At 44.2% G+C, this 24,560-nt stretch overlaps 1 protein-coding gene and 1 pseudogene across 1 annotated transcript; both read right to left on the bottom strand.

The window, feature by feature from the left end:
* Positions 1-1,946: 1,946 nt before the first annotated feature.
* LOC148017354 (S-adenosyl-L-methionine-dependent methyltransferases superfamily protein) lies at positions 1,947-24,507 on the bottom strand. The gene is made up of 7 exons (XM_087662345.1): positions 24,088-24,507; positions 23,852-23,948; positions 23,626-23,764; positions 5,417-5,499; positions 3,171-3,305; positions 2,975-3,079; positions 1,947-2,886 (listed from the first exon to the last, which is right to left on the bottom strand). Exons 1-7 carry the CDS (start codon positions 24,291-24,293, stop codon positions 2,764-2,766), a joined length of 888 nt encoding a protein of 295 aa, XP_087518471.1. The 5' UTR covers positions 24,294-24,507; the 3' UTR covers positions 1,947-2,763.
* LOC148017355 (uncharacterized) lies at positions 15,507-19,516 on the bottom strand (annotated as a pseudogene).
* Positions 24,508-24,560: the final 53 nt, after the last annotated feature.

Here is a 24,560-nt window from a genome sequence, read left to right as displayed (position 1 = left end):
GAGGAAACACAATGGATGCACGCTAGAGACTTAAATGCTTTCCCCACTCTGTTAGCTCCACATTGAGCTAATAGCAATTAAGATCAATTGCTATCCCACCCCGGGGGTAATGATACCAGAAGGCATATTCCACGGTGGATTCCGCGAGGTTTTACGATGGATTCCGTAAACTTAGATGACCGAGACTCATACACAAAGAGAATTCTTTGTGCGAGAAGTTGATAGAGACGCATGTCCTTTTCGGACGTTTCATTAATTTAGTGTGTACATGGGTGATTCCATAGCGGGTGATTCCGCAAAATGCATATTAAATTAATAAACATTTATGAGTTTAAAGTGCGCACTCATAATAAATTAAGGTTAGGATTTATTTCTAACCAATTGATTTATTTATGTAGCTGAAGACTGCTAGGTATTCACTTTTGTCGGTTTAATTGTATTATTTTACTAACGATTGTAAATGCTTCAGTTGATATGTAGAGATAGCAGCAGTGGCGGAGGAAAGCATTGGAGTCTAGCGAGTATTCGACCTTTGGATTATATTTTGATAAACGCTACGCCTATATTTTGTTATGACTATTGAGACATTGATTATTGATTATTATTTTGTATACGCCTATGCGCACGGATATGTTATTTCTATTTGGACATTGAGATTGAGCGTGCCAAACTCTATGGGCACCGTCCATTAGCTTTATTTTTTATTTTTGTAGAAAGCAAACTCAAAAGCTTAAAGCTTGTCATATTTTTGTAAATTAGACTATTATTGAGCATGAAGATGGAAATATACATAAAATACATGCTTTGTGAAGCACTCACACAAGGCATGGAGGAAGATTGAACCCAATTGGTCTCTTGCCTCTTGTCGTTCATGCTTTTACATTGTTTTTTGTGCAAAAAGGTAAAGTTCATTGTTCTTGAGGACCTTCCGAGATTCACTACGTGAGCATTCTACGTCCGATCTGCGCACCAATGACAACATGAAACATGGATGTACTCTAGATTTTGCCTCATAGACCACATAGGCCTTATGTAAATGTTGATATATATTTCTTTCTATGCTAGTCAAGTCTGCTAAGTTTCAATTAGAGCTATAGAAATTTGGTGTTGCCACAATTAATTTCAATCACAATTTTTACAATGGACTGATTTGCAAGTTTGATTAAGATAATCTACAACCTATTCACATCTACAAATGCTACACAACTCTACCCTAGATGCACATTGCTACCCTACTCAACCGTGGACTAACTTGACCTACGCATCTCTCTAGGCCTCATACTACTTGTAGGTGTGTTGCACGCAAGTTTACAAGTAGCATTAGTTTTTGGGTGAAGCCTCAGGTCCCTCACGCTGGTCAACAAACAACCATGTTTTCTCTCTCTCTCTCTCTCTCTCTCTCTCTCTCTCTCTCTCTCTCTCTCTCTCTCTCTCTCTCTCTCTCTCTCTCTCTCTCTCTCTCACGCTTTTTTCAAACAAGTGCCTACACACTATAGAAACAGAGCGATGTTGGGCTCTATTATTGACAAGCACATCAACAAGCCCACATGATCAAGGGGTCGGCATGCAAGTTAGAGAGGCTGCAACAAAAACCCTAGAACTACACGTGAAAGTTAGAGAGGCATGCAAGTTAGAGAGGCTGCAAGGAGTTTAAAGTTGTGCTTAACTACACGTGAAAGCTTAGAGTTTTGTATGAGCATTATGTTAGTGTTAGGATTTCATATATGTCCATGCCTTTACACATGAGCTTACATGGATAATAGACACACTTGCAAATGCACTTCTAGCGATGACATCTTTGTTTGTATTCTATTGTAGTAAATGAGTTGAACAAGGGTTCTAACTACACGTGAAAGCTTAGAGTTTTGTATGAGCATTATGTTAGTGTTAGGATTTCATATATGTCCATGCCTTTACACATGAGCTTACATGGATAATAGACACACTTGCAAATGCACTTCTAGCGATGACATCTTTGTTTGTATTCTATTGTAGTAAATGAGTTGAACAAGGGTTCTAACATAAGACAAACCTGTCAACAGTGTTCTTGAATCTTTTAAAAGTTACCCAACTAATCGAATGAACCCTTAGGAGGTACATCCATGGGGAATGTACCCACCCACTAACAACCCGACTCACTCAGACTAGCGAGCTAGATGCTCCTTTTTAGATTACAATTTCTTTATTCTACTTGGGAAACACAACAGTTCCTTTGACCTTCAAATGTGCCTATTTTTGTCTCATAGGCCATTTGTAGACATCCCTCTCTCTCTCTCTCTCTCAGCTTTCTTCCTACAAGAGAATTTGTTCCCTTCTTGTCAACATGGTAGAAAATCTTGAAATTACAAGGATACACCTCAAATTACCTCCTCCTCTGATGGCCCAAAAAATGGTATTTTAACATATGTTTGGAACTTGTAAGAGTGACAATATGAACCTAAAATGATCTGGCATACCTAACATTCCCAACCAACTAACTGATCCTCTGTTATGCATAACCTTAATCCATGCACTTTCTAACTCAACCATATGTCACCAACCATACTGGAGCATCAACCTGCTGACCTCTTTGAAATCAAAAGTTTAATTGAACCTTGCATTTTATAGTATAGCCATTTGCTACATCTCACAAGAAGAAACTGCTCAAATGGTGATTGGTACCAACCTTGAGACCAAAGTATGGATCATCCTGCATTCACTTTAAAATTCTCAACTTGTGACTTGTTGATACTTGGTATCAACCTTGACATCAAATAACAAGTGTCAGTCATCCAACAATGTACCCAGAAGATAATCATCCCTGCCCATATGTTCTTGAACCAGATCCATCTCTGCTTTCCTACAATCCATTTTGTCTGGTAAGGCCTCTTCCTGGTTTTTTGTACCCTGGAAAAGCAGAATATTCAATGAGATTCTGCACATCCTGTAAACTCAAGCCTCCAAGTGACATCCTGTCATAATTCTAATGGTTTACCTTTCTCAAAATATAGAAATAATAATGGAAGCCATCTCCAAACGTGCTCCACTTCATTGACCAGGAAAATTTCTTTTCTTCAAAAAGCGTCCGCCTGAAATGTGGCTATAGAGTATTGCTGTTCAGAGTTTAAGTATGCCTACTTCACATATTTGTGAAATAAATTTTAATTTAGAAAACAGAGCATTCGGATTACCTGGCTAAAGCTTATAGAGATAAAAACACCAGATGGTGACAACACACGATGAACGCCCTCTAACACTGAGGACACCAACTTCCTGGTTTCAGGGTTGGGATTCCATGGATCACCACTGTTCACAAAAAGCACATCCTGCATATCAACAGTTAACAGATTGAATCAATCAAAATGAATCAAAATTCTGCAAACTTCAATAAAAAGCAGCACAGTTTGCTTGATGTTTGCCTTTTAAGAAGAAATGAAGCTCACTTCCCTTTCAAGTTCCAGAGTTGTAAAATGTTATGAATAGATGAGCAAAAGTAACCTAGCAATCTACAAAGTTGCTATAATATGCTCAATGTATTATCTTTGTCTAAATTCATTGGATTGCCTTAATCTTTTTATTTGCAACGAGTCGAAGAAGGCTTGCTGTTCCAAATTCGTGGATTCAAAAGTTATTTTACAGTTTGAATGACACTCATCAAACTCTTCCCTCAACACCGCTACCATTTTCCTCTTATTATTGTACTTATTGCATGGGTAAACCATGAAATCTCTGTTAATTTCCTTAAAACTGTAAATAATGATCAATAAAGTAAAACTATTAATCTTCCTAGCTGATCATTGATTGTATTCCCTCAACACTACCACCATTTTCCTCTTATTATTGCGCTTCTTGCATTGGGTAAACTATGAAATCTCTGTCACTTTCCTTTAAACTGTAAATTATGATCAACAAAGTAAAACTAGTAGTCTTCCAAGACGATCATTGATTGTTACTGATACCCTTTTTTTGAATTTCGAATTTAGGCCTTCGTATTTTACCTCAGTTTTTTGATGTGTCTTTAATTGATCATCTTTTCTTGGGAAAGAAAAAGAGAACAGATTTCTCGATGCATTTAGTTCTGTTGACATCAAGGACATAGCAATTAGTTCCCAATCCTGAAGCTGTTATATTCAGAAGATCTCTCTCTGTAAATTTTGGAGTCTTATGGGTAGATGCCACCAACTTGAATCTAGTAACTCGCTGTTATATATAATCAGAAGTTGCTAATTATTCAACCCTAATTTGTCATAATATCTGGGTAGTTGTTATTAGCTTGAATTACTTATGTAACTTCAAAAGCCCCAATCATGTAGATTGTGGAACAGGGTAAAATCCATATCGTCTTTGTAGCTTGATTTAGATGTGAGTAAAGGTTGCCCAGGCAGTGTTATTCTTCACAGGAGGTGAGTGAACATGCTGCAGTCATTGGCATTAGCCGTTTTAGCCACCAAAGTTAAACCCTTTGTTAGCCAGCAGCAATTAACCATGGAAGGGGCCTAACACGTCTCTAAATGTGGATAGGACTTCATTGCTTTCTCCAAGCAGTTGCAGTATGTAGTAGTTGGCATGTAGGTTTGATTCCCCAAATAAGCATTTCAGCATATGCCATTATATGTATAATTCTTTTTCTAAGGACTGTCAACTTTCAAGCCATAAGTAAATCGACACATTGAGGCTTGAGCCTTGATTGCATAAGGATGTTAGGCAATCAGTTCTAACTTCTCGGTCATATTTGACGATAACATAAATTTTCCACCAACTTGAATACAGGGAGGTCATTGACTACGCCAAGCAACAATACTTTCAACAAATCAACACACTACAAGGTCAAAACACTTTGGCACCAACTAGTTCAGCTCCATGGTAACAAGATCTATCTGACAGAAATTCCTTGTAGATGTGCATCAACAAAAGCAGCATCAGTAAGTAGAAATCAAAAGTCAAATTCGATTGCGCAAACTCATGAAATGGAATTGAATTCCCCTAATAGTATGATAAACAACATTTGGGCAGTTCCTGGAGCTGTAGTATCTGCAGTACTAGCTGTACTATTTGCTGCTTATGAACTACGAATTAAAGGCACTCAACTCTCTGTTCCCTTTGCTTTCTCCATCATCTGACTATAGGGTGCTGGTCGAGTTCAAAACTATTATATCTTTGATAGAGAAGGTAATGCACAAATGTGTGTCAATGAAATTCAGGAGCCTCCTTGCACTAAATTCCACATTCATATATCTAAGTGCATCATTAAAGGTCATGAATATCCTTGTGCAAGATTAGGAACTTGGCTTGCCTATGATGATGAAGGCTTTCCCTAAACAAGTAGCTTTAACCTATTGAAAAACTACTCCATTTCCAAATCCACTTCTAACATGCAGAAATGAAACTTTAATTGTATGTCAGAAATACACAATCAATATATTCAATATTCTCTTACCATTGTGCCCTTTTCAATTATCACATCGTATGTACTGTCTTCAAAGGGGAGATTTGACATGTCTGCAACAACTAAATTCACACCTGCAGAAGGGTAACATAAAAAATGTACTTATTCAGCATGCAATATAATTCAGCACTATTTCTTAAAACTTATGAAACACCAACAAGCTTTGTAAAAAGAGTAACACGTCTCATGAAACTATAAATGCATTCTTAAAGCTTATAGTACAAGCCTTTAATATCGTTGCTTCATTAATGAGATTAAAACTCAAACTCAAGGGAAAGCATAGGAGGAAATGAGAGACAATAGTCAGAAAAAATGATCAATGCATTGATATAAGAAATGGAAGGTACAACAGTATATGTAAATGGACACGCATGAACCACCATAGTCCCAAATCCTGAACCTGCAACATAGATGTCCTTCATTTGTGTGAAGTCACTATGATATCCCATTGTAATAGCATTTACCTAAGGTCTTCAAGACAATGTCTACTTCTATATTTCATTTTCCAAAATTATAGTTGACAGTGAAACTATGAGAGTGAGCAATAGAAGAGGAAACATAGACATGGTGTCAAGAAAATTTGCGCATATGCCGGGAAGACACCAGGTCTTTGGCTGTGGGAGTCAATAAGAGTAGTAAGGGATAGATAGATGTATATGATGTTAGACAGATTCTTAAATGAGGACTAACGGTAGTAAGAGATTAGGCAAGTTCTTGTATGAGAGCAGAGATGATGATAGAGATTACATAGAGTAGAGACCAACAAGAGATGGAACAACATACATGCAAGAGATCAAAGGCTCAAAGCATCCTAAAACCAATCCTTGATTAAGAAATCCTGTTTACAATAAATCTCCCCTTCACTATGTCTTGTTTCACCTTGTTATACCCAAAAACTCGCACTAGACACTAGCTTGTACTCTACTGCTTAGACGGCAAATTTGATGGTTCTATTGGCTCCAAAAGGGGGGTAAAATTCTAAGACACCTACTCAAAACTCTCCCAAATCGCTCCTTCTCCACCTCTTCCCATTCAGAGTGTTGTTTGCTACCTGAAAACTACAATTGCACGCAACCCAAATTCGGAAGCTCTTCTTTCTGTATGAGATTTCCAAGACTGGCTGAAAAGCAACTTACTTTATGCATGACATCCTATTCTAGAAGTTTACTACACCTTTTGAGGATACTAACAAGGATTAATGTCCAAAATATAAAAAATAGACTAAAATTGTCCAAAAAGCCCATAATTTTGAACCATCCATGCTATAGATACTAAAACTAATAAGTAATATAACATTGACTCTCTAGATTAATAAAAAAGCCAGATGGTGATACATTCAAGGGTTTTTCACACTGTGTCCGCGTAGCAATGCGACATCCACTCTCTCTAAACCTACACATCCTCTTATATGTGCCACCAATGCATCCACTCGGGTCTAAGACCCAAATAACGAGCACTTCTTTGAGCATGTACATTAGCAACATCCACCTGGATCATAGATCAAAATACTCAACATCTGTATATACATGCTCGAAATGCACCCATCAACGAATACATTGCAACATGCATGCTCTTCCATCACATGGGAAGCTGCTTTTGATAACCTTTCTGCTCCACATCCAACATAATCAATGTATCCAACAAACTCACACTATCTCTGAAAATATCTAAACATTCCAAATCCCAAAGCATCTCTGCATTTCCTGTCAAGGCATTAGACAAAGTGTCCAAAACATTCTCCATTTGTGGGGTATCACATCTAACATCCTCTATAGGCATATCCTCGAGCTCATGAACTGTCTCAGAAACTATAACCGTATCCTGCAAATCATGTGCATCTAGCAAGTCACCAATGTCTCTCTGAGTCCCTGCATCTAGTAAAACATGAGCTTCATAAGCCTTTTCATACGCAATAAGAAAATCTGCATATGCAATGGCTAGCTCTTCCACTATAGACTCTTCCAAGGCATCCATGGTATGACTAGTCAACACATCAATATTCTCTACCACATCCAGCAATACATGAGTTTTATAGGCTTCCTCATAAGCACTTAGAAAATCTACATATACATTGTCATTGTCATCCCCTTTAGCCTCATTCAAGACATTATCTACATGGATACTCGTAGCATCAAAAGTATCTACATTAAGATCATTTGTGTGGTGACTTAAAGCAACAATCATAACTATAGAGACCTCATCAATAGGGTAAATCACAATCTCCATACTTTCAGCATAGGTACTCACAGCATAAGTGCTCAACTCCTCAATAAGTGCATCAAAAACATCCATAGCCATAGTTGTCAGGTACGAAAGGTACGATACGGTACGGTACGATAAAATACTGTACTAATTGGTACCTTATGATTTTATAAGGTACGGTACGATATTAGTACGAAAAAAATTTAAGATGATTTTTTAAATAACAAAAACCATAAATCATTAAATGATAGATCATAAAATACATGTTTAAAGTGAAAATAACCATTTCATTACAGAATAAGATGAATACATGAGGGTGACCATCGCGGTCGTATGGGCTACGCAAAACATGCGATACAACTACAGTCTAGTATATTTGATACAAAAAAAAAAGAGACCTATGTGACATATCATGTGAATGATGAATCATGAGGCATCACTATCATCATCATCAGAACCATCTGAGTGCTCATCAAGAGAGTCTGAAGATGACTCCTCGACATCTAATCATGAGACAGACTCATACTCATCCTCACTGATGAAGTTACCATCATCATCAAGTGATGGCTCCCTAGGTGGCAGCTGTGTAGGCAAGGGGGGGATGTCATCATGAGGCACAGGATGTGAGCTACTAGAGCCCCACCTTACATATGTCTGCAAGCCACTCGAACCACCCCTCCTCGAAGATGGAGGGCGTCGAATGACCATGCCCCTACTACCACCTACTCGAACTCCTTGCCCACGAGCACCCTGACTGTGAGTGTCACAAGTATCTGCTGCTATAAGCTCTCTACAGAGCTCTGCAAAAATCATCTCCTCCTCCTCATCCACCTCCTTATGTACACTCGTAAGAGTATCGCCTGTCAACTTGAATGTATCAACATTCACCTACACAATCATCAATGCACTGATGCACGTAAGAGTGATCATGATTCATTGTAAATACTAAATGCTAAAGTCTAAATTATAAAGTATAAAGTTTAAACTTCAAAGTTCAAAGTTTAAAAGTCAAAACAACAAATTTTAAATGTTATGGTTAAGTGTTTAAACTTTACCTGATTCGGACTACCCATACTCATCATAGCCCTCATCATGCATAAGTTAGTGCGGCAATAGATTAGCCACTCTAACTGTCGTGTGCTAAGCCGATTGCGAATCTTTGTGTGAATGAGAGAATAGGCACTCCAGTTTCTCTCACATACACCCGAAGAGCAATCCTGAACAAGGACCCTCGTGGCTAAGGGCTAAAGGGTCTCCAGTGAGTATCCAAAGTTTTGCCACCAAAATAAAGGCTTCACAAGTGACTCTCTCCTCCAACAAGTGGAAGAAGCAAAAGCCACATGCCCTCTCTGATCTGCATAGCATCATAGCTCCTCTAGCACTGCATTGTGGTCATCAACAGGGACCACACGAGTTAAATAAGCAAGCTGGTTTGAACGGAACTCTCTATCATCCATGTGTTAGCCTGCTCTTATTCAGTCTCAGTCTGTCATCTCCTGGTTGTGAGCTCCTGTCAGAGTCTGACAGGAGACAGAGGAGCTCTGTCAATGTGTTTTTAGGCTGCTTTAGTCAGCATGCAGCCTTGGGCATTTTACAGCCCAATCTGGGCTGTTTCTGGGCTGACTGCCCATTATTTTGGGCAGTCGGACCAGATCTGGCCATAGTCGGCCAGATCTGGCTGGTCGGCCAGTTTGCTGGCTGGGGGCTATTTATAGCAGCCCCCCCAGTCAGTCCAGTATACACTCTCTGCAGGTACAGCACTGCTTCCTCCGTCTCCGTCTCCGGCATTGGTGCTGCCTCTGCTTCCAGTCTGTCCTGGTTCCCTCACTGACGCTCCGAGCTGCGTGCAGGGACTGTTCTGTCCATTCCAGTGTATTCAGCATTCATCTCAGTCAGTGCAGACTTTCTTCCTTCATTCTCTGCTTCCTCTCTCCTCTCCTCTGTGTTCGTGTTCTTCTTTCGCTGCGCACTCTCACATGGTATCATCGCCTGATTGAGAGCATGGAGGACGAGAGAAATACCTTACCGCTGCTGCCCACAGTTCCACAACAGCCAGGCGATTGCTTCAGGCGGCTGCCAACAGGTCCATCCCAGCCAGGCGACTGCATCAGGAGGCTGTACAACCTGCGTTTGCTGTACATAGGGGCTGCCACGTCATCCAGTGACGCAGCAACCCTGCGTTTGCTGCCAGGCAACCTCTTCTGCTGCAAGGCGACCTTCCTACAGCCTGCGTTTTGCTGCTCTGCAGGTCGCTTCTACCCCCGGCTGCTCCTTTCCTGCAGGCGACCTCTGTCTGGGCTTGTTCCCGGTGCTGGTGGTCTCCATTCTGGTGTTCGACATCAGATCTATTTGCGTTTTGCAGATCCAGGTGTTTGTAGGCACTCTTTGCCTGCGTCTTGGTGGTTGGTGACCACATCGCTGGTCCTATTTCGTCAGCGGCACAACTTTCTTTGGTATTTTGCAGATTGGAAGATGTCTTACCAGTCTTCAGGCTTTGAAGACTCAGAGGATGAGCTTCTTTCTCATCATTCCTCTGAGCGGAGGCGGGACTATCGTGAAGTTCGACATCAGGAAGACCCTCCTCGCACTCGTCCTTCTTCAGTCCATGCATCTCAGAGGGTTCCATCTACTGCGAAGGTTTCTTCAGTGAAGACTGCATCAGATGTGCGGATGCCTTCCTTGATTCCCTCTATCCAGGTGCCGATTCTCCCTTCCTTTCCGAAGGAAGACAAGTTGGATGGTTCCAACTATTCCCTATGGTCATGCAAGGTGGCTTGCATCCTTGATACCTTTGATCTTTGGGAGCTTGTTTCTTCGCCCATCGACCGACCCCCCGTGAATTCGTCCGATGGCACCTCTATGGACCGTGCAGCCTTATGGGATAGGCTCAACTCTAGAGCCCGTTCTTTTCTTTTTATGAGTCTCCATGATTCTGTTCTTGTACATGTTCACAGGTTAAAGACCGCGGCGAAAGTATGGACAAAGCTTGCGTCTTTGTATCAGCACAAGACATTTGCCCACAAGATTTCCATGGAGAAGAAGTTGCGGATGCTCAGCCTTGATGGTTCTTCTTCCATGAAGGAGCACATCACGAAGATGGAGGATATGCGAGGCGAGCTAGCCTCTCTTGGTCGTCTGATATCGTCTGAGGATATGGCGATGATTCTGTTGACTCAGCTGCCATCACCCCGTTATAATGTCTTCAACACCAGCCTCATCACTTCGAGGACCCGTGAGACTCTCCTATGGGAGGAGCATTCCCCGCTTGTCTTGGAGCATGACGAGCGACTCAAAGAGGTGGGAGCCAGTGGCTCCACCAAGGCATTTATGGCTTCCACAGGTGGTGGCAAGAAGAAGAAACAAAAGAAGGAGAAGGCCAAGGACAAGAAGGAGGAGGACAAGAAGGATGCGAAGGAGAAGAAGCCCAAGTGTCCCCATTGTGGGAAGGGCACTCATCCCGAGGAGAAGTGTTGGCAGAAGTATCCCCATTTGAAGCCTAAGGAGAAGAACTCGAAGGCGGCCCCCGCCACAACAGAATCTGCGTTTGTGCATCTCTTTGTTGAGGAAGACACTGCCCTAGCTTCTACCACACAGGAGAAGCCTTGGCTCGTCGACAGTGGGGCATCTTCACATATGACCTTCCGTCAGGATTGGCTTCAGGATCTTCGTTCCAGAGGGGGTACAGTCACCATTGGTGACAATTCTACAGTTCTTGTTCATGGAGTGGGGACTTTACCTATGTTTTCTGACAGGCGGTCTTCCTCCGCCAAAGTTCTCTATGTGCCTGATTTGGGTTTTAACCTATTATCTGTGCATGGTCTTACTCAGTTAGGTACCCGAGTCATTTTTACTCAGGATGCAGTCACAGTGGAGGATGCTTCTACAGGTGATACTCTTTGGACAGGTACACAGGAGGGTGGGCTTTATACGCTCACAGCCTTGGCTACGCGGACTTCCCATGAGCTTGGGCTGCTCTTGCATGCTCGGTATGGTCATTTGAACCTCGACTCTCTTCGCCGGGCTTCTAGGAGGAAGATGGTGGAGGGACTTCCTGATTTCCCTCCTCTTCACACTTTGTGCCCTAGCTGCTTGAGGGGCAAGCATCACCGGCAGCCTCACCCGCAGGTTGCTTCTAGGCGGGCTTCTTCTCCGCTTGAGTTGGTACATACCGACCTTTGCGGACCTATGGGCACGGCCTCCCTAGGGAAGGCCAAGTATTTGATGCTGATTGTGGACGACTTTAGTCGTTATGTGTGGCCTTATTTCTTGGAGTACAAGAGCGAGGCATACTCCCGTTTCCGTGAGTAGCAAGTGTTTGTGGAGACCCAAACTGTCAGAAGTGGTGCAGTAATGGAAGCGTGAAGAATATGCTGAAATAAATGCTGAAACACAAGAAAGAAGAAAGAAAGAATGAACACAGTAGACAGATGAGAACTCAGATGTATGCTCGGGAAATGGAATCCATATCGAACACGAGACAGCAGCATACAACGGTGAGTCACTGGCTGCGTGGGCTCCTCAGCACCGGCTCCTCTCTCCCAGAAGGATCTCCACTGATGGCTGAAGCACCAAAGACTGTGGAGGAGGAGCCCTATAAATAGCCACAAAAGTGGGGAGCATAAAATGCAGGTCGGCCAGCATTTAATGCTGGTCGGCCAGCAATAAATGCTAAAAATACATCATAAATGGCCACAAAAATGTGCCATAAAATACTGCATAAAATGCTACATAAAATGCCCAGCCTCTGCACACAGACTCACACCATGAGCTGACTAATATCTGCTAACACCCTCTCTCAGATCATGTGTGATCTGATACAATAAAATAGTACAATGATGGAGAATCATAAACTACACAACAAAGAAACACCAGAAGGACCATGGATGTCCAAGCGGTGAGTGGCCAGCCCACCACCAAGATGCCTCGGAGAGTATCTGATGTCGATGTCGATCGTACCAACAACACCTGAAAATAGAGAAGACTCATAGCAGCTCTCTGTGTAATGTCACCTATGTCACTCAGGACAGACAAAGCCAATCTGCCAAACATGTCTCTGAGCATGTGACCATGGATTCCCGGCCTTTGGCCAAACCACCAAAGTGTCCCCTCAGGTGAGCTCCAGACGAAAGCCTCTCGCTCTCTGTCAAGAAGAACAGCTCATCATGAACCCAGAAATCAACTCCAGTCTCTAGGATTTCACTGCCAGATACCGTCGATGCGTCAGGGACATCCCTCTCTGGATCCTGTGCATCTATATCAAAATATAGATGAGGCACTGCAGCCCCACCAACACCCGCTCACACTCCCTCTCTGGCACAAGAGAGTCGTGAGGGATGACCTCATCACCACCACTAGAAAGCAGCCGAGGAAGGGGCCACCAAGCCCTTCCCGCGATCCGAAGAAGAGAATCCCTTCCGCGCCTTGAACTTCCCCTTGGTCGGAGGATCGGAGTCGGAGTCTGATGAAGGAGAGGACTCATCGGTAGAGTCAGCATCCCGCTTCGTCTTCTGCTCCTTCTTCCTGGAAGCCGCTAACTTCTTGCAGTCCTTCCGCAAATGTCCCTTCTTACCACAGTGGTAACACTGGGCCTTCGACTTCTTCTTCCCGTCACCCCTCTCTGAAGCTACATAAGCCTCACCTCCATAATGTGCCGGAAGCCGCCCCTGTAATCTCAAGGATGCCTCATGCTCAAGAAGCATCGAGGTCATATGTGTAAAACTGACAGGAGTCGATGATGTCTGCGCCCGCAAAGCATTGGCCACTCCATCAAACTCCGGGGGGAGCTTGTAGAGGACCGTCCCGACAAGATGCACCTCGGGAAGAGCAGATTGCATGTGCCGAAGCTGGTCCTGTACCTGCGTAACACGAAGAAGAAAAGACTGAATAGTATCTTTCAGCTCAAACTTCATCTGCTGGAGCTGGCTATAAAGTGTGACGGCCCGCATGGTGGAAGGTGCCTCGTACATCTGCTGCAACTTCTGCCATACTTCAGGAGACGTCCTACAGGAGGTAACCGCCGGTAAGACCGCTTTAGAAATACATCGAAGCAACGCCGAGTAAGCATGGGCATCGTCCAAGTCCCATGTGAGCACCGCTTCCTCATGGTTGTCCTCATCAAAGTCTTCAAGAAGAGGAAAAGGACGGAGAGGTCGAGCAAGAGCTCCACAGACGATGTACCATAGCCGCTTCTGCACAAACCAAGCTTTCATGGCAGCACTCCATGTGAGATAATCAGGTCCATGTAACTTATCTTCACTTGAGGTGCACGGAGGGGCCATCTGGAGGAGGTAGAAAAGAGAAGTAGAAGAAAAGAAGGTCGTTTGGAGAGTGAGCACAGCCAAAACGCAACCAAAAACACCAAAAATAGTGAGTTCACATGCAATATAACCCAAAGGCTGACCAGAATAAGCCAAAAGCTGCTACACAAAGTGAAAAAATCAGTCAAAAACTGCCAAAAACAGCAAAAACGGCCTGAATAATCAGAAAAACAGGCAAAAATAATGCTGTAAACAGCAAAACTCAGGCTGCAAACTGAATAAACAGGGGCTAAAGACTGGTGCCAGCAGTTTGATGAAGGAAACACGGGCAGCAAAGAGTGGAACAGCAGTATACGCAAATCTGTCCAGAAAAACGCAAAACGCAAATGCTGAAACACTGTCGCCAGCAGCAAATCAGCAGTCGCCAGCAGGAAGGACAGCTGCCTGATCAGCAAGAAGGGTGTAAAACCTGAAATCAGCAAAAAAACACAGCACAAATAGGTTGCAGCCTGAAATCTGATACCATGTCAGAAGTGGTGCAGTAATGGAAGCGTGAAGAATATGCTGAAATAAATGCTGAAACACAAGACGGAAGAAAGAAAGAATGAACACAGTAGACAGATGAGAACTCAGATGTATGCTCGGGAAATGGAATCCATATCGAACACGAGACAACAGCATACAACGGTGAGTCACTAGCTGCGTGGGCTCCTCAGCACCGGCTCCTCTCTCCCAGAAGGATCTCCACTGATGGCTGAAGCACCAAAGACTGTGGAGGAGGAGCCCTATAAATAGCCACAAAAGTGGGGAGCATAAAATGCAGGTCGGCCAGCATTTAATGCTGGTCGGCCAGCAATAAATGCTAAAAATACATCATAAATGGCCACAAAAATGTGCCATAAAATGCTACATAAAATGCCCAGCCTCTGCACACAGACTCACACCATGAGCTGACTAATATCTGCTAACACAAACAACTTCCAAGGTTCGTGGTGTTCGAGCTGATCACGGTGGAGAGTTCACTTCTCACCTTTTCTCTTAGTTTTGCAGGGATCATGGTATTCGGATGGAGTATTCCCATCCGAACACACCATCAGAGAATGGTGTGGTGGAGCGTGCGAATCGGACCATGATTGAGATGGCCCGATCTATGCTGGAGCATAGGAGTCTTCCTCATTTCCTTTGGGGTGAGGCGGTGGCTACAGCGGTGCATATACGCAACCGCTCTCCGACTTCGGCATTACAGGACATGACTCCATATGAGGCTTTCTTTGGGAAGAAGCCTTCCGTGTCCCATTTTCGCATCTTTGGGTGCGATGCTTTTGTCCATGTGGACAAGAAGAAGAGGAAGACGAAGTTCGACTCTAAGTCAAGAAAGCTTATCTTCGTTGGTTATAGTACGACCACGAAGGGATATCGGCTCTTCGACCCGACGACGCGGCAGGTTGAGGTGAGCAGGGATGTGATCTTTGATGAGGCTTCGGCCTCTGAGGATCCGATTGATGGTTCTATTTCAGATGTTTCTTCATCATCGACGGACCCCCCCCCCCCCACCTTCACTTCCTTCCAGGATGCCTCTTAGCACCCCCCCTATTCCTCCTCCTTCGGCTTCCCTCTCCCCTTTGGTGGATGTGCCTTCGTCTACTACGAGCTCTTCTACCGCCTCTTCGGGATCTTCACGGGATATACAGCCTTCTTCAGATGCGGAGGATCTACCTTCCCTCGGTGAGGGGGAGTCCCTCTCCGATTTGGGTGCTTTACAGGTTCCGAAGACCCCCCGATCTCCCTCACAGCAGTAGGAGTCTTTCAGGATTCCTTTATGGTATCGCCGGCTCATGCAGGATTCAGGTGTTACTCACTTTCCTGCTTCTTCTACAGGTCCACGTCGTTCAGCCCGTTTACAGGCCCAGCGGGACAGTTCACTATGTGTGAACTATGCTCTTATGTCACAGATTCTTCAGGATTCCGAGCCTTCCACTGTGGAGGAGGCTCTTGCACAGGATATTTGGAGACAGGCTATGCGGGCCGAGCTCGACTCCATCGAGCGAAATCATACGTGGGAGCTTGTACCGCGTCCCGCGAAACGGAAGGTGATTGGTGTGAAATGGGTCTTTAAGACCAAATATCTTGCAGATGGCTCCTTGGACAAGCACAAAGCCAGGCTTGTTGCCAAGGGTTTTGCCCAACGTGCAGGGTTGGATTACTTTGAGACTTTTGCTCCTACAGCTAGGATATCTACCATCCGAGTGCTTTTGGCTCTTGCTGCTCACCACCGTTGGCCTGTCTATCAGATGGACGTCAAGTCTGCTTTTCTGAATGGCGTTCTTGAGAAGGAGATTTATGTTTCACAGCCTCCTGGTTTTCTTGTGCAGGGGAAGGAGGATCATGTCTACAGGCTGCGGAAGGCTCTTTATGGCCTAAAGCAGGCTCCTCGTGCTTGGTACCAGCGGATTGACCGCTTCTTTCTACAGAGTGGCTTTGTGCGCTCCGCTTATGATCCCAACCTCTACTTACGGGTTGTGGATTCTCTTTCGGTGTTCCTCATCTTGCATGTGGATGATCTTATCATTACAGGGAGCGACACTCAGCAGGTGGAGCATACACGGTCCATTCTACAGCAGGAGTTTGACATGACGGATCTAGGGATCCTTCACTTCTTTCTAGGTCTAGAGATCTATCAGATGGCACAGGGCATTTTTATCTCGCAGCACAGGTACATCTCCGAGCTTCTTTCGGAGTTTGATATGGCTGAGTGTCGGCCTATTTCATGCCCTATGGACCCTGAGTCCAAGCTTTTGACAACTGGAGTTCCTCTTACCGATCCCACCCGTTACAGGTGCCTTGTCGGCTCTCTTATCTGGCTGCTTCACACTCGGCCGGATATCTCTTTTGTGGTGGCTTTATTGTCTTCCTTTATGCAGACTCCTACCCACGATCACTGGCAGGCGGCCTTGCGGGTTCTTCGCTATTTGCAGGGGACTCGATCCTTTGGGATCATGTATGGAGATGGGATTACCCTTTCTGGATGGAGTGATTCTGATTGGGCAGGTGATGTGGATTCGCGACGATCCACTACAGGTTATGCTTTCACCCTTGGATCTGGTGCTATCTCTTGGAGCAGCAGAAACAGCCTACTGTGGCACTTTCTTCTACAGAGGCTGAGTATCGGGCCCTATGTTCGACCGCTATGGAGGCAGTTTGGCTCCGTCGCTTACTCGCGGAGATTGGCTTTTCCCAGACCGGATCTACAGAGCTGCGCGTGGATAACCAGAGTGCTCTTGCTCTGGCCAAGAACCCGGTGTTTCATGCTCGTACGAAGCACATTGAGGTTCAGTATCACTATGTTCGAGAGCGGATCGTGGATTCAGAGCTAGTGGTGGTCTATTGTCCTACGGCGGCCATTGCAGCTGATCTCTTTACGAAGCCGTTGCCTCAGGCTTCTTTGCTTCATCACATGCGGTTCTTGGGTCTTCAGACTCTCCCAGGAGTTGAGAGGGGGTGTTAGCCTGCTCTTATTCAGTCTCAGTCTGTCATCTCCTGGTTGTGAGCTCCTGTCAGAGTTTGACAGGAGACAGAGGAGCTCTGTCAGTGTGTTTTTAGGTTGCTTTAGTCAACATGCAGCCTTGGGCATTTTACAGCCCAATCTGGGCTGTTTCTGGGCTGACTGCCCATTATTTTGGGCAGTCGGACCAAATCTGGCCATAGTCGGCCAGATCTGGCTGGTCGGCCAAATCTGGCCAGGTCGGCCAGTTTGCTGGCTGGGGGCTATTTATAGCAGCCCCCCCAGTCAGTCCAGTATACACTCTCTGCAGGTACAGCACTGCTTCCTCCATCTCCGTCTCCGGCATTGGTGCTGCCTCTGCTTCCAGTCTGTCCTAGTTCCCTCACTGACGCTCCGAGCTGCGTGCAGGGACTGTTCTGTCCATTCCAGTGTATTCAGCATTCATCTCAGTCAGTGCAGACTTTCTTCCTTCATTCTCTGCTTCCTCTCTCCTCTCCTCTGTGTTCGTGTTCTTCTTTCGCTGCGCACTCTCACACCATGACCGCCGGTGACTTGTAGGCTGGATGTACCAATGCAGCAAAACCATGGATGGGCTTATGCATCCACGCCCATCTCCTCTCTGCTATCTCTAAAACATGTACACGATGTGTCTCTGTGATCACTGTACAAGCACGTGCCTCCGCCAATGCCGCTCTAAAGAAGTGAACGAGAAGGCCCATGGTGGACCCCTCGCAATCACTCGTACGTAACACCCTATAAAAGGGAGTCACGACAATGACAACGGCACGGACTTTTTGCCAAAACTGCTCATTAAGGCACAAGCGCTGCATGGCTTTGGCCTCTTTTGTCTCATGCTCATTCCACTCATTCCATAGAGTGGACACCACTGTCTGGCGCAAGGCGGACCACACCTTATTAAGGCGCTCTAGCAATAACCACATGTAAGCAAAGTGAGTTGAAGAAGGCTTCTTCAACTCAAGTGTGCTATACTCACGATACATTGCAAGCACCTTTACCTTTACCGTGAAGAATGTGACAATTGATGTAGCTTTGCAAACCACCCTCTTCACCCACTTGAGCTTCCCAATGTCCTCCATGAGCAAGTCCAAACAATGACTTGCACATGGAGTCCACACAATGGTAGGAAACTCGGCCTCAAGCAAACGGCCCATGCGCCAACAATTCAATGCATTGTCAGTAACAACTTGCACTACATTGGAGGGGCCCACCTACAACCACAATTTACAAATTACAAGTTATGTATAAATCAAATTTCAATTATGAATCATGAATGATAATATTATGATTTTTCATTATAAAAGAAAGTGAAACAAATTTAAAACGCAAATTGCAATGTATACTTCAATGATAGCTTGTCAAATGTGGCGGTAGATGAATGCGCCCGTCGTTTTTCTCCCCCTCTTGCCGGTATCTACGGCCCGCAAAAAGTAAGTGCCGAGTGGACATGAGACGAGTATATTGATGATGCCCCATTTCTTACGATCACTCCATCCGTCGGAAAGAATGGAGCAACCATATTTTATCCATGTGGCCCGAATAGGATCAAGGGCTCTATCAATCCTCTCCTTCTCTTCATCAATCTTTCTCGTCCTCATGTCATTGTATGTGACACCGATCCATCCTTCACATGGACCCACATTGGCAATGGCTTTTACCATCTTCTTCCATTGCTCTTGCTTTAGGACATTGAATGCAAGATTGCACTCAATCACCATATGTGCAATTTCAATGTCCGCAAGTCGTTGCCTTTCTTAGAGAAAGGCAACGATCCACGCACATGACCGGGTGCTTGAGAGAGACAATTGTCTCTCCCGCACCGCATGAGCCTCCACTCTTTGTCTTTTACCGGAGTCGGATATGGATATGGAGCCCCCACCACCAATGGTAGGGGCCTCTTCCGCATCAGTTGAAGATATGCCCACATTGAATGCTTCCTCATTAGTAGGCATAGGAGTTGGTGCCGATAAGCCACTTCCTCCTCCTCTTGTGGATCGCCCTCTCATCTTGGCGAGAATCTCCTCCACAATGTTTGGAGGGATCTCCTTGCTTGGAGCAACTTACCCCCCGTCTTGGAAAGATATTGGAGAAGCCGAGTTGCACCACTTGTATAGCGCTTCCCGCAATACTTGCATGTCCAATGGTGGGAGTTGGACTTCTTTGTGTCCCTCTCCACATGGATCGCATGCAAATTGAAGGCCTCGTGCTTCTCACGAGTCATGGTGCCGATGACGAATAGAGGCCCGAGAGAGAGAGAGAGAGAGAGAGATGCTTGCGTCTCGACTCTCGACTCTTGAAAGTTGAAACTTAAGTCTTGAAAGTTAAAAGGGAGACTTGAGAGGCCCGGGGATTGGAATAAAGTTGTGGGGTAAAGTTGAAAAAGCAAGAGTGAGAGAGAGGGAATGGGAGATGAGAATGGCAAATGCTTTGATAGGGTATGGGATAGAGGGGATGGGATATGAGATTTGACTCTTTGAGAATGGCAAATGCTTCAATAGGGTGCGGGAAAGAGGAAGATGAGAATGGTAACTTGTAAGTGCTTTACTGAATTGGTGTGGAAGCATGAAGAAGTGGAGCACCTTTTGTAGATGAGAGAAGGGTCAAAGTTCAAAGTTCAAACAATCAAAGTCTAAAGAGAGAAGGAATCCAAAGTCTAGACTCTAAAGGGAGGGCTGCAAGCTGGAGCCTGGAAGGAATCCAAAGAGGAGCATTAAGTTTTGCATGGATGATTGCTGGAAAAGTGCACGAAACGCGGGACGCGGGGGCACAGGAGACGCAGGACGCGGAGCGCAAGAAAATACACGGAAAGAGCACGCACAGGCCAAGTGGCCAAAATAGGCCAGTTTTTTCGTACGAAATCGTACCGTACGGACCATTTCGTACCACGTACGGATGCAACTATATCCATAGCAAGTCGTCGCTCAACCTTGGTAACAAGTAGAGAAGCTTAGGCAAAAGCTTGTGCTTCCTCTATATGTTTACCCTTCTCTAGTTGCATCTGCATTCATAATTCCTCCTCTTTCCACATTTGAAATCCCTTCTCTATTTGTCTTCTTGCTTCATCTATATCCCACCTCCTTTGTTCTTCCTCTTCTTGCTTCTCCCATTGCTGCTGTTGATACTTATATGCTACAATAAGCCTCTTGCATGCGTCCTCAAATTTCTTCCAAAATCCATAAGTAACATAAGTTACATGTCCAAGCTCACTCATCTCTACATTAACATCCAACACTTGCTATATTTTTCGCATACAAAGCCCATGTTCATCCTTAGACTCGTCCAATTTCATCAAGGACTTATAAGCTTCAACCAACATCAAACATATAACCAAAGGTTGTGTCCCAATTGCATTATCTATATATTTAAGCTCGAGCAACTTTTAAAGATACTCCATAACCCATTGTATATCTTGTCCCAAAACCATCTACATCCATGCATGCATCCATACCTAACTCTTCGACCTGGCATTCGCATCAGATTCACCAAAAAGATATCAAGAAAACCTATGTGTATCTCGGAAAAACACTGGGTCTCTAGCTATTGGAGTCAATAAGAGTAGTAAGGAACAGATCAATGTATATAATGTTAGAGAGATTCTTAAGCAAGGATTAACGGTATTAAGAGATTAGACAATTCTTGTATGAGAACAAAGATGATGATAGAGATCACATAGAGTAGAGACCAACGAGAGATGAAACAACATACATGCAAGAAATCCAAGGCTCAAAGTATCCCAAAACCAATCCTTGATTAAGAAAACTTATTTAAATGAGTCTCCCCTTCACCAAGTCTTGTTTTACCGCGTTATATCCAAACACTGGCTTCTACTCTATTGCTCAGACGGCAAATCTAAGGGTTCCGTTGGCTCCAAAAGGATAATAAAGACCACACATGATTCAAAACTCTCCCCAATCACTTATTCTCTACCTCTTTCCATCTAGAGTACTATTTGCTACCTGAAAACTGTGATCACGCGAAACGCAAATTTGGAAGCCCTTCTTTTTACATGAGATCTCCAAAACTAGCTGAAAAGCAACTTACTTTATACATTACACCCTATTCTAGAAGTTTACTGTGCTTTTTGAGGATATTTACAAAAAATAATGTCCAAAATATTAAAAATAGGCTAAAATTGTCAAAAAATCCCATAATTTTGAACAATCCATACTATGGATACTAACACTAATGACTAATATCTCATTGACTCTCTAGATTAATAAGTAAGCCAGATGATGATGCACTCCAAGGTTTTTCACACTGTGTTCGAGTAGCAATACTTCAACGGAGAGAGAAGGGAACAAAAGAACTGCAAAGAAATAAGATAATGAAAAAAGAAAATCGGCATCGAATCTAAATGAAAGGTGAATACAGAGGTGGACTGATTAGTCTTGGCACACAATCCAAGGCATCAATGAGAGCACCAAATCAAGCTAATGACAAAAGGCAGCACCAGAAGATCGAGGAGAATCCTATTGTCTACAAAAAAATAATGGCCAACCACTTAAAACATAACAATGAATAGCCAAAAATTCTAAAAATTGACCAACCTAGTCAAACCGATGCCAACAATGCTAGTCGACCTAATCATCTGTAATAAAATAATCAAGAAATCCTGGTCACTAACTAAAAATGCTAATCACCCCATTTGCTTGTATATATATATGCAGCCCAGATTCACTACAAAAGAAATGCACTAGCTGAAAAATAACCAACCAATGTGAACACACCCAAAACCAACTAAAAAAGAAATACATGCTCTAAACAAAGCTCCCTCCTCCATCAAAGCAAATGACAAACTAAGTGTCAGAGCTCCTAATGTCCTCATCTAACTCAAACTAAGGCTCTCAAAGAGATGATTGTGCATGACATGTATGACTGCTAAGTTCTAACACCCCCTCCCAGATTTTCAATGTGGCGGAAGCCCAAAGAAGACAAAATGGACCCAAGGGTGACAAAAGAAGGGCCTATGCAAATGAAGTCCATCGATGTAGGCCATTGATGAAAAAGCTCCTTGCAATCCAAGGAATCCCCTTTGAAACACAAGGAGCCAAGGAATCCACAACCGCATCGCCAATATCACCCCCCTATAAAAGGAATGGGGTGTATGAGGAAACCACCAAACAAGATAGCGGGGGATGAGATGGAACTTGTGGGATAGATGGTGCATAATTGGGAGCAAGTGCAGCAATAGACAATTTCCTTGAAGGTGTGAGAGTACACAATGGAAGAGGAACACGGACATAGAGAGAAAAGAAAAATAAAGAAGGCAGTAGGAATGAAAGAGAAATCTACACTGAATTTGGAAAGGATGTTGAATAAAATGATGGATTGATCAGTCCCTACACATAGCCCAAAGCATTAGTGAGGACACCAAATTAAGTTGGAAAATGATGATAGCACCAAAGACAATGACAGAGACGAAGTGTGTAGCCAGCAGCCCCTACAAATGACGGAGAACACCAAAGTCAAAGATGTGTATGTGCAGAAGAGGAAGAAGAATGATCTGCCCAAAGTGGAGACCAACTATAAATAGCCAAAGTCATCCTAAACTGGCCGACCAGCCTGGGCCCTGCAGTGCCACTGAATATGGCAATTGGCCGGTCAAATCTGGCTGAGCAGCATCAAGAAAGGTCAAAAATACTGACGTGGCAGACAATAAATACAGGTAGGGCAGATCACTACTTGCAAGGGCTACACAGGCTGACTGGAAAAAACAAGAAATGCACACTGACAAAAAGAAATCGATACTAATCTAACTGGAAATGATAGTCAAAGCCAGACTCTGACGGAGCTCACAACCAAGAGACCACTGACTGATAGAATAAAATGGCAACCTAACACCCCCAGCTTGATGATTTTCACCAAGCTGGATTTGAAGTTCAGTTATCACACAATTCGGATTGCCCTAGAAGATATTCCAAAGACTGCATTTTGGACTCCATTTGGGCTGTTCAAGTTTGAAGTGCTTCCTTTTGGGCTGCCAAATACACCTGCTTACCTTTCCAGACCATGGCAGGTATTGCAGCGTCTTTTTGGGAAGTGCTCAAGCATCATTTCGGCCTCCAGTAGACCCCTCTCTCTCTCTATCTATCTATATATAATTCACAAGAGAGAAGGCAAATTTAAATAAACCATGCGACAAACTTTTGTTACCACAATCATTAACCGGAGTCTTCTGGTTTGCATTTTGACAATTAGAAGACGAATAGTACTCGACGCACCTTGACAGTTCTCTGCCTGCAGGCGATTACGCATGCGTTCGATTGCAACAGAGGAGAGATCGGTGCAGGTAATCTGCGTAATTCCATCGCGGAAAAGTTCGATGCTCAGCCGTGAGCTCCCGCAGCCAAGCTCCAGCACCTACACCAGGTATTTCCATTCCTTGCTTCCGTCGGTTCTATTGGCGAACGGCGAAAAAGCAGATGAGCGCAAGATTTAGAAGCTTACCCGGTCAGTGCAGCAAACGTTCTCGAGGAGGAGATGGCGGAAATGTGAGTAATCTTTGCACCACTCGTAATGCTCCTCCTCTTTGAAACGCTCGTCCCTTCATCGGCGATCGAAACAGAGTTATTAGCACGGGAAAAGACACTCCACCAGCACCCCGTCCCCGGGCGGAGGGAAAACAGACGCAGAGACAGACACAGAGAGAGAGAGAGAGAGAGAGAGAGAGAGAGAGAGCGCACCAGTAGGCAGGCTCCTTGTAGAGAGCTATATCAAATGGAGGATCCTTTGGCATCGTTGAGAGCGCTCCACCAGACGCACAGAGACAGACACAGACACAGAGAGAGAGCTCCACGCTCGCGCACGCGCATACACACACACACACTCTCTCTCTCTCTCTCCGCGCATTTCGGTTGGAGGAATGACTCCTTGGTAACAAGAGTTCCATTCACATCACAAGCAAGAAGTAACTAGACTTACGTAGACATTGCGTGTCTAGATTCCCTCGTTTCGCATACGAGTATTCTAAAGAAATCATGTTTCATGTGGTAAGAGAGTTCACACAAAGATATCGTATTTTGATCCCATGACTTGCATATAGAATCATAGGTATAAGTAGCAATAGTTCTTTTTATTAAGCACGAATCCTTAAGACCTTGCCCTCCATGCCCTCTTTGGCTTCCCCCATCAACTCATGTGGTAAGGGTAATACATG

The sequence above is a fragment of the Lygodium microphyllum genome, chromosome 22 (assembly GCF_053477565.2).
Source record: "Lygodium microphyllum isolate KBCC chromosome 22, Lygodium_microphyllum_v1.1.10, whole genome shotgun sequence".
Classification (NCBI taxonomy): domain Eukaryota; kingdom Viridiplantae; phylum Streptophyta; class Polypodiopsida; order Schizaeales; family Lygodiaceae; genus Lygodium; species Lygodium microphyllum.
The sequence above is the reverse complement of the archived record's forward strand: the minus strand, read 5'-3'. Positions and strand labels throughout refer to the sequence as shown.

What these genes read in the sequence shown, in the direction of transcription:
- LOC148017354 (XM_087662345.1), bottom strand. Translation starts at nt 24,293, where the DNA reads ATGGAACTCTTGTTACCAAGGAGTCATTCCTCCAACCGAAATGCGCGG. An exon ending in TACAAGGAGCCTGCCTACTG is followed by an intron (nt 23,949 to 24,087) that starts GTGCGCTCTCTC and finishes TCGCCGATGAAG; the next exon opens with GGACGAGCGTTTCAAAGAGG. An exon ending in TCTCTATAAGCTTTAGCCAG is followed by an intron (nt 3,080 to 3,170) that starts GTAATCCGAATG and finishes AATACTCTATAG; the next exon opens with CCACATTTCAGGCGGACGCT.